Source organism: Hippocampus comes, unplaced genomic scaffold (genome assembly GCF_001891065.2).
Source record: "Hippocampus comes isolate QL1 unplaced genomic scaffold, H_comes_QL1_v1.1 scaffold7, whole genome shotgun sequence".
NCBI classification, from domain to species: domain Eukaryota; kingdom Metazoa; phylum Chordata; class Actinopteri; order Syngnathiformes; family Syngnathidae; genus Hippocampus; species Hippocampus comes.
In genome coordinates this window covers 3,337,310-3,347,072 of record NW_017842060.1, presented here as the reverse complement: position 1 = coordinate 3,347,072, position 9,763 = coordinate 3,337,310, and the positions used below count along the sequence as shown (strand labels likewise).

General features: G+C 47.0%; 1 protein-coding gene across 3 annotated transcripts in view; it reads right to left on the bottom strand.

Annotated features, from left to right (window-relative positions):
- znf827 (zinc finger protein 827) overlaps positions 1-9,763 on the bottom strand; it is a 69,823-nt gene that overhangs the window by 42,477 nt on the left and 17,583 nt on the right. For 2 of the 3 annotated variants that reach the window (XM_019862344.1, XM_019862345.1), the window contains exon 2: positions 1,262-2,187. In XM_019862344.1, the coding sequence (XP_019717903.1) occupies positions 1,262-2,187 (926 nt within the window). Of the gene's footprint in view, positions 1-972; positions 2,188-9,763 lie in introns of all 3 variants that reach the window. The other variant, XM_019862346.1, reaches the window with a different exon arrangement.

The window sequence follows — 9,763 nt, the reverse complement described above, 5'->3', positions numbered from 1 at the left end:
TTTGGCAGCGCCCCCGAGCGCAAACGAGACCGTCGAGGAAGGCGGCGAGGTCTCGGTCGGGAGACCCCCGTGGAGCTCGCGCTGCCCTTTTGTGAGACTCGCTTGGTTGGCTGATGCCTCGGTGTCTTTTCTGTGAAGGTAATTAAGACTGCAGCGGCTGAAACTAGTGGCGTTTCAAGGAGTGTTATCGCCACACTGTTAAAAAAAAAAAAAAAAAAAAAAATCCCCCACTTTTTAAAAAAAAAAAAAAAAAAAAAAAAAATAGGACGTTTATGACACTAATGTCTTTGAGAAAAGTCGAACTATCGTGAGTTATTTTTCCAGTAATAATGATATGACTTTTTAAAATTAATATTCTGACTTTAGTCTCTTAAAATGCATTTTGATATACTACCACTTTTAAGAGGATATTTCAACATGACAGCCAACCCCTGCCATTTGCGGGGGGAAAGTGACCAAGCCGGCCCACGAACAGTGCACACTGAAATCATTGAGGGCAGGGGGTTGGAGGTTTGAACTGGGCGATAGAACAATATATATCGCGAAAACAATCCTCTCGTGTCCATCATCACTTGTCCTTGACTAGGTGAATATTTCTTATGCAGATGATGGCAAACGGCAAAAGAAAAAAAAAATGGAATGACAAAGGAAGCTTGATTTGATGGAGAAAGCTTTCGCTTACTACGGTTGTTTCACACAGCTGACTCCAGGTGGCAGACTGAACAATTTGGGGAAATGTTAATCATCCATAGTCGCCGTTCGGGATTTCCCGATTACATTTCATTGCGCCCGAGTCTGAGGTACCTGATTTTGAGGATCTGCAATACCTTGGCAATGTAGGAGGGAGAAAAGAGCACATCCAAACTGTCTTAAACACAGTGTACAAATAATCCTTTTTGCGGTGGGGAGAGATTTTTCAAACGCAAAATGGGTGCCTTGACTCAAAGGTTCGAAGTAGATCATATCAATTACCTGCTTGACTGTTGGGTTTTCCTCTTCCTTTGGGTGTAGAGGGCAACAACAGCTCCAGGCCCTGGGTGGGTGTCGACGGGGTGGGGGTTTTGTGGTTCTTGTCCAGCAGGGGCTTGACATCCTCTTGGAGGACGCCACCGCCGCCCGACAGTGGGGAGCCTTCCTTCTTCTCGCTGAGCAGGTTCCCCGCCGCCCTGGCCGCCACCTCTTTGAGCAAGGCGGCCGATGAGGTCATGGACACGAGCGACAGGAAGGACGTCGCCGAGTTCTGCTGGTCAGCGGGCGCACCGGGCGCCGACGAACCGTGACTGCGCTCGCTGACTTTCTTGGAAAGTGCGGCCAAAGTGGAGCTCGCCGACTGCGGGCTGAACGGAGAGTTAAAGGCATCGAAGCGCACCACGTCATCGCCTCGGGGGCCGGACCCTCCGAGGGGCGGCACAACAGACGAAGCGGTGGTGGAGGTGGTGGTGGCGGCGGCGGCGGACACAGCACTCTTATCTTGAAGCACCGCGTTGGCCGCCGCTTTTAACTTCTGGATGGCCGAGTCCGGGGAGAGGCTGGACCCGCTGGGCGTCGAACGGCCGGTGGGTGGCCACTTGTCGGCGACGCCCGCCCATACGAACCCACCGCCGTTGCTGTGGGAGTTGAAGTGGTCCGGCGGCTCTTGTTTAACGTTGGTAAGCGAGGGGGCCAACGAGGCGGGCGAGGCAGAGCCACTGTTGTTGTTGGCCAGCTTGCGAGCGAGCGCGCTTAGCTGTTGAGCGTGGTGTGAGGACGGGGAGAGGGTCAGGGGCGACGCAAGGCCTATCGGCGGGGACTCGCCTCCCCGTGAGGCCCGCCCGAGGAGGTCCCCCGCATCGAGCTTCAGCGACCCGGCCTCCAAGAGGCGGCGCAGGTTGCTGCTGAGGGGCTTTCCGAGGGCGCGGGATGCCGCCTCACCATACAGCGATGACACCACCGACGAGACGGCGTCCTGCGGCGAGAAGGCGCCGCTGCCCAATCCCAGGAGTTCCAAGGAGGCGCGGTGGACGGGCGTGGGGCAGCCTGTGGGGCTCTCGTGGTTGGCATCCGGTGACGAGCCCCTCGGCAGGAAGAGTTCGTCCTGGGTGTCGCCGTAGGACGAAGACTCGGAGCGCGTGTCGGACGCATTTCCGAACCAGCCTTCCTCCTCCGCAGCGCCGCCGTCAGGCCCTCCTTCGTCATTGCTGTCCACATCTAAAGATGGAGATATTACGATGAGAAAAATGTGCAAATGCTGAGATTAGCTTGAACACACATCCCACTTTAGAATTAAGGCCAAATCCTTTTTTAGACAGGGGGTCCCAGGAATCAGTTTGCAGACAATAGATAGGGGGGAAAAAATGAATAAATAAATGAAAAATATGACATCACCAAGTCCCTGACCTTTAACCCAATCGAACATGCCTCTTAGCAGGTAAATTTTGTGCCCGAGAGAATTTTTTGTGCTATGTTGGTGTGCTGCTGTTTTGCTTAGCAACAACATTAGTTCCCATGCGTGCATCTGTGAACTGAGGGCATCGCAGATATGGGCAGAGTCAGTAAGAACGGTGCAAATGAGCCAGACGCGAAAAATGACAACAATTGCCTTGCTAAAAATGAGCTACCCTTTTGAACATTCACAACACAATGACCACCTTTTAGCCAAAATAAAATGGCTGTTTTTCACATCACTACTCGAGAGTACCCCCTACCCCCAAAAAGTTTTTGTTTAGTTTGCAAGATGTTTGAAACAAGTTTCATTTGTTAGACTTTTTTTTTTTTTCCCCAAACCTTATTCTTCCCACTCTTGGACTCAAGGAGTAACCGCGTTACCATGACAACCCAATCCATCTGGGAGGCTAGACAGCAAAGATTAGGGTAATGGAGGTTACAGAACCCCATTAATATTCATGAGCCCGCGAGATACCAACGGGGAGCCAATAAGGATAGGGTTAAGGTCACCCAGGGTCATTAATATACACTTTGTGTATCAATATTCATAAGCAAAATATTACAGCTTGCCAGACAAGGGCGAACAAAGAGGAGTGAGCGTTCCTGATACATATTAACAAAATGGTCAAGGGAAGGTTTCCTGCCTTTGTATGTTACTGGACAAAAAAAATAAATAAAATAAAATAAAAAAATCATTCGATCCAACCAATTGAGAAAATGCAAATGTCTTCACCTTTCACAGACCCACCGACCCACTCTGTGTTTACAGGCAAAAGCAAAACGGTTGCCAGGAAACGGAGCCCCGGCAACCGGTGGGGATCATTAAAGTTGGCTCGTGATCGGGCCCACGGTGGTCATCAAAAGGTGAACAAAGTCACTGCCACCATCGCTCCCCCGCCTGCATGGGACCTCCAGACCGGTTTCGTGACATTTGGTTGAACGGGAACTTGGTCGAGAAAATTTCTGTATCAGCAATCGCACGAGATCCAAATCAAAGTCTCTTGTTCACAAAAGGTCGGTCAATACGCAGCTCTGGTTGAGAGAGCCCAAGAAGGAAGGGAAAAGTAAATGTCCCAAAAGAAAACTAGTCATGGCGTTAACCATCATTTCATCACAAATGACATTGGAAGTAGACATTTAAGTCCCTGGAAAGTGGAAAATTAGGCTTTACATGGTCAGGATTTTTGGGGGCCACTCACAGCTCGAGCAGGTAAATAAACCGATCGCCGATCCGATCACAAATGAAGCAATTTCTTTAAAATAACTTGTTTAGTTACTGTATATTGTGGAACCTCAGATCACGAATTTAACATCCGCTGAGCTATGACAGCTATTCTGACGTGACAACGCCGATGTTACTCGCTTGTCTTATAGATATGCAACAAGTCTATAAAAAACATACTTGGTACATATTAGGGGCGGCCATCTCTCCACAAAAGATGATTCCATACGGCACCGAGACGGCACTGATACGGCGAAACGTTCACCTTGTCTACTTGTGGTTAAATTAGGTTTAAGGTTTCTTTTTTTTTCCCCAAGGAAAAGAGAACGATTTGATTCGGTTCGACTCGGTGGGATGACGATTCGATTCGATATGGTACTACTCCGTTTGATAGATGTCGTGAGTTTTCTTTTTTTTTGTGGTCATTTTACAACAAATGAAACGATTCGATTCGACGCACTTGGATCTTTTAAATCAAAAAAACGAATTTCTGATTCAAATTTCTTCTGTGATAGTTTTTCTTATCGCATCACAGTGTCCCATCACTGCTGAGCTAGAAAAGACCCGTTTAGCTACTCATGTTGTCCTTGTTGAGATAACACGCTCAGTGTTTTTTTTTTTTTTTTTTTTACATTAATCAAGGCATCTGTGTAACAGTCTCTTATATCAAACTTCCCTCGGTCTCCCCTCTTCCTGCATCTGTAAATGGAGGGGAAAAATGGACTTGCCTCCAATTAACTTCAAGAGGCGGTTTATTTACTCAACTCTGTAAGCAGCCAATCATATTGTGCTCTGCCGAGGAGTCACTTCAGAAAAGAAAAGCAATGAAAACGTGTGTTATTAAGTATTCATTGGAATATTACTGCATTATGATATTTTCGGTATGTGTGGCAAGAATTTTGCAAGAGTCAGTAATTAGGCGACTCTGTGCTTCACTCTTCAAGTAACTGACTTATCCAAAGCGTCCACCCTAAAAAAATGTGAACAGAAGGATGTATCTCTCTAAAGGTCCCTTTGCAATCTGAGTTGAACTGACCAGTACTGAAAGAAAGTCCGAGAAAAGTGCCAGTGTGAGTCATGCAGGGCAAGGCTCGACCCATTTCCGTGTGACATGCGGAAAAGCAGCGAGGGCCGCTAATGGCTGTAATGTGGTTAGTGGCAAATCACTAGATTGCTGACCCGAGGTGTCTCAAAGCTTTTGGGGGAGGGGGAGGGCGGGCTTGCTCTTGAACCTCGAAGTGAGAGACGAGCCAAATACTGCTGCCAATCCGGCTTTTTGCGACAACCCTTCAAAGTTTTGGCCTCACCGTAGTCAATGCAGTGGTACCTCTACTTACGAACGTCTCTTCATACGAAATTTTCAAGTTACGAAAGGCCTCGACAGGAAAATATTGCCTCTTGTTACAAAAGAAATTTCAAGATACGAAAGGTAAAAATAGAGTATGGGCTGCTAATCGCAGCTCGGAGTTTCATGAACACATCATACTTCTATGTCGCTCACAATGCTGATGTTTACCTTGGACATTTTCAAAGGATTCTTCAAAGCCGACAAAAGCAATGATAATAATAATAATAATACATTTTATTTATAAGCGCCTTTCAAAACACTCAAGGACACCTTACAATCAAACAAGAGCAATAAAACGTACTTGGCGCAGTTCTTGACAAAACGGCAGGCAAAAACCACTTCTGCGAGAGAACATGAAGTAAAGAGAGCAAAAAACGTTGAGGACGCAGTTAAAAGTTAAACGACCGTTATTTTTATTCTTTTCTCTATTCTGTTTTTTCTTTTACACTATGCACAATTCTCATTTATTGTGCAATAATCTAATTGCAACATGTATGTTTCAAATTATGAAGCGTTTTTATGCCTAAATTTTGGGAGGCTTGGAACGGATTAGGGCATTTAACTTGAAAATGCGTCTCTACTTACAAAATTTTCAAGTTAAGAAATTTCTTCCAGAACCAATTAATTTCGTAAGTAGAGGTACCACTGTATAAAGAAAAAAAAACATCTATAATACATCACAATATATATGCTTTTGGAATGTGGGAGAAGGCCAGCGTACCTGAACAAAAAACCCCATTCAAACCTGGGACCTTTTGAATGCTGGCTTGCTAGCCATTACTCCACCATACTACCGAGTACATGCATTCAAGTCAAAACGGTGACACGGACAAGGGTTTTTCATTTGGCACCAGCTCATCCATGACAACATACCACACAGCCTCAGAGATGATTTAAAGCGGATTGCACATTGGCGACAGCTATAAGTGCCTAGCCTGCGGTACGGCGACCGCTCCCCTCCGCTGACAGAGTGGCTGCGACACGGGCCGCGGCAGCTAGCATCTGCTACAGGAAAGGGGAAGCGTTTTTAACGTTTTGTCAAGGCAAAACAGCCCGCGGGGCGAACAGCGGTCTGGCCGCGTTATCACTCACAAGCACACATACGCGGGTGATTCAGCAGCACGGCGGCCAGGAATGTTCACGGGTCACACGGACGTTATAATTCTGGTGCATTGGAGACAAAGAGGGAGCCTTATCGAGTCAAAGTGCAAACGCCGGCTGCACAAATAGCGGGTCGTAATATGGTCGACGTACTGCAGGCTGCGGAGTGCCGTGCCAGGGATGTGTTTGCTGTATTAACCTTTCAACAAGCCAAGCAACGGGGAGTCAACGCCTGGAAAGGCAGCTAAAACGGAGTGACGGTGGAGCAGAAGCACTCGCCATTTGTGGATTTGGCATCATTTTCATTATTTGAGGTCATGTGCACAAAAACACATCCCCCTTTCCCCTTTTTTCGGTGCTGGTGTTCTGTTTAACTGACATTTTAACTGCATTTTCTGCCTTTGGAGGTCAGAAGAAAACGCCCAAATCGTGGATCTTGACGTGGGATTCCATAACACTGGGACACGTTTGGAGAGTTTAGCACCTGGACACTTTTTTGAGTACTTCCCCTGTTGCCCATGCGGCACCTTAGCGAAAACAGTAATCCAGAGATTGATTCAATTCTCCTGTCCCATGTGTCAATTTTTATCTTTGTTGAATATGGACTGATAATAGCGTACAGGCGGCTAATTGGTGGGGCCCTACAGGAGGTATATGCAGTATGGTCTAAATTTGAATCTACTTTCTGTCATCAAATTGTCAGGCGTGCCGGAGGCGTGGAACAGAAAATGCCCTCCGTCCGCCGGAACGCCCAGAGAGGTGCAACGCGGTCTGCCAAATTTCCCAACGGTAAACGAGACTCGTGCCGGCCAGCACGATAATGAAGAAGCGCCAGTTTCTCGCCTGTCGCCGAAAATAGGGCCCATTATGTGAGGTCGTAACAGCAGGCTCCATCTTGGGAGTTGCAGTCAGGGGAAAAGGAGGGGAAAAAGCAAGGACTGGACTAAAGGTAGGTCGAGTTGGCGGGGGGGGAGGTCACCCACCACATGACTTGTGTTAGGCTGCTGTGCTCACACGCCCACACATACATACAAAGCCATTCTGTCACTTAGCCAGGCATGAAAATTGGCCTCACTGACCTCAGGCCCTCAAGAGTGGAGAGGGAGGAGACGGGAAGGCGAGAGGGACGGATGGAAGGATGAGAAAAGGGGAGGGCGGGAAAGAAGAGGAGGCCATTAGCCGATTAAGGGTGGACGGGGGAGAGGGGTGTGCATCAATACGGCGGCGATGTCAAAAGGAGAAAGACGTGTCCGAGAGGGACTACAGTACGGAGGAGATAGAAGCGGAGGGCAGCAAATGCTGACATCAGAAGATAAGCGAGAATGCAGCAACTAGCAACGGCCGTTTCAAGAGACAGCGCGACAAACGAACAACTGTTCATTTCTACCATCGCTTCTCAAATTGTGCTTTCAAACCCAACAGTTGACAACCAAATTGAAAAACAGGCACTATGTTTAAGAGTTAAATATTGTTGCGAACCAAAACAGCAGCAACCGGCCAAAGTGCACGAGCGGTCTCGGTGCAGCATCTCGCCGCATGCAGTCAACAAGTAAGATTAGCAGTTATTTTGTGCAGCTTTCAATTAAATCTCTGTTCGTGTATTATTTGTTTTTGTGTGTTTTTTTTTTTTTTTGTGCAATGAAACACTTTATTCCACTCCCCCCCCCCCAATTTTTCTGCTGTAGACTGAAAATTTCCCCAGTGTGGAACAAATAAAGGTTATCTTATCTTATTTTCGAATGGCTCAAGGAGTCACCTGATCTAAACTCAACAGAAAATGATTCTCACACCATTACTTTTTTTTTTAAATCCGGCCCACGAGACTTTAATTGGAGCACAAACGTTTGCTTACCATTGGTTTAGACCACAGGTGTCAAACTCGATGCCCGTGGGGCCAGATCTGGCCCACCACATGATGTGTCAACTTCCATGATCCTTTCGAAAATGTCAACCAAAATTTTAAATTCTCATATGTACTAAATAAGATATATATTCTAAGCATTTTCTTGTTACCAAACCCCTCATGATAGTAACTTCAACAACAGTTGAGTCCACTGTTATCCTTGACTTCTTCTATGGTTTCAGTCCTAACGGCCCTCCAAGTGAAACGGTAACTGTGGCCCGCACCATGAATGATTTTGACACCCCTGGTTTAGAGGTTTCAAATTGAGTTTGAATAAGCAGATGCTCAAAGATGCAGAAATCATGTCGCTAAAATCAATTTTCTTCCAAACTACTTCGGGTCTCTCAGACGGATGCACAACAACTTCATCCACCCATTTTCAACACCTGTTGTCCTGTTATGACCTTTCACACTGCACTCGCTCTTTATGAAGGAGTCGTGCGGCAACGCCAATGAGTGGTTTGCAGCATGTCCATTTTTAGAAGTGCTGCCGAAGCAACTACCAGGAAGTAAAACGGGCGATTTTGCCGCCGGTTAGATCGCACCGTGACAAGATGTATGTAACTTTCATCGTTGCAAAAGAAAGCCCTGACTTTGCTCATTTTCAGAGGGAGGACACACGAGCGTCCCAAATGCCATTGCTTGTAAAATAAGTCCCCCAAAATAACACAAAATCACTCCGCCTGCTCCTCTCCAATTCGAGGTGCCTTGCCGACACGGCAGCTGTGCCACGCCGTGCCGTCCCACCCAGCGACGCTCCATTGCGTTGCCCCCGCCCCCTCACAACATACACAATGAATGCATTTGACGATGGGGCGCCGCGCCATGCTAAATGCAGTGTGAAAAGGGTTTTATGCTTGTGAATGCCTCATTTTGGCTGCAGTCGTGAGAGAAGCTTACATGTTGAGTTTTTACCAAATGTTAACTTTCCTTCACGCTAACTAAACGGCAAACCCGGCAGCATTTTGTAATATTTTTTTTTCTCAGCCTCTTAAGAATCCACTCTCTCATAAAATGCAACGGATACTCCATGCACGGCAGGTTAAACACTTAACACCGGCGGGGAGTCACATTTATACCAGTGATGAATATGCCTCCCGTGTTGTTACTTAAATGTCGTATTTATTCATTTATTTATTTTTTGCCTGACACCATTACAGGAGCACAAAGAGTGAAAATATTAGTCCAAATGAATGCAGGTGATTGCATCAGAGTAATGATGTAAATTAGGCTTGACCCTCTTTAAACAGCTATTTATAGTTAAATGTCTGTCCGGATGCATAAAATGGAGGCATTGCGGAGTTGTACTTGTTCACGTTGGAGACACATTGTGTATATAAACAGCCTGTACGAATATTAACAAGTAGAACACCTTTTTCTTTATTTTTTCACTGACATCACTGCGTGTAGGGTGGCCCGGTGGGGCAGTGGTTAGCACGTCGACCTCAGAGTGCAGAGGTACAGGGTTCAATTCCAGCTCCAGCCTCCCCGTGTGGAGTTTACATATTCTCCCCTGGCCCCTGTGGGTTTTCTCCGGGTACTTTGGTTTCCTCCCACATTCCAAAAACATGCATGGGAGGCTGATTGAACACTCTAAATTGTCCCTAGGTGTGAGTGTGAGTGCGGATGGTTTCTTCGTCTCTGTGTGCCCTGCGATTGGCTGGCAACCGGTTCAGGGTGTCCCCCGCCTATTGCCCGAAGACAGCTGGGATAGGCTCCAGCACCCCCCTCCCGTGACCCTTATGAGGATAAAGCGGATCAGAAA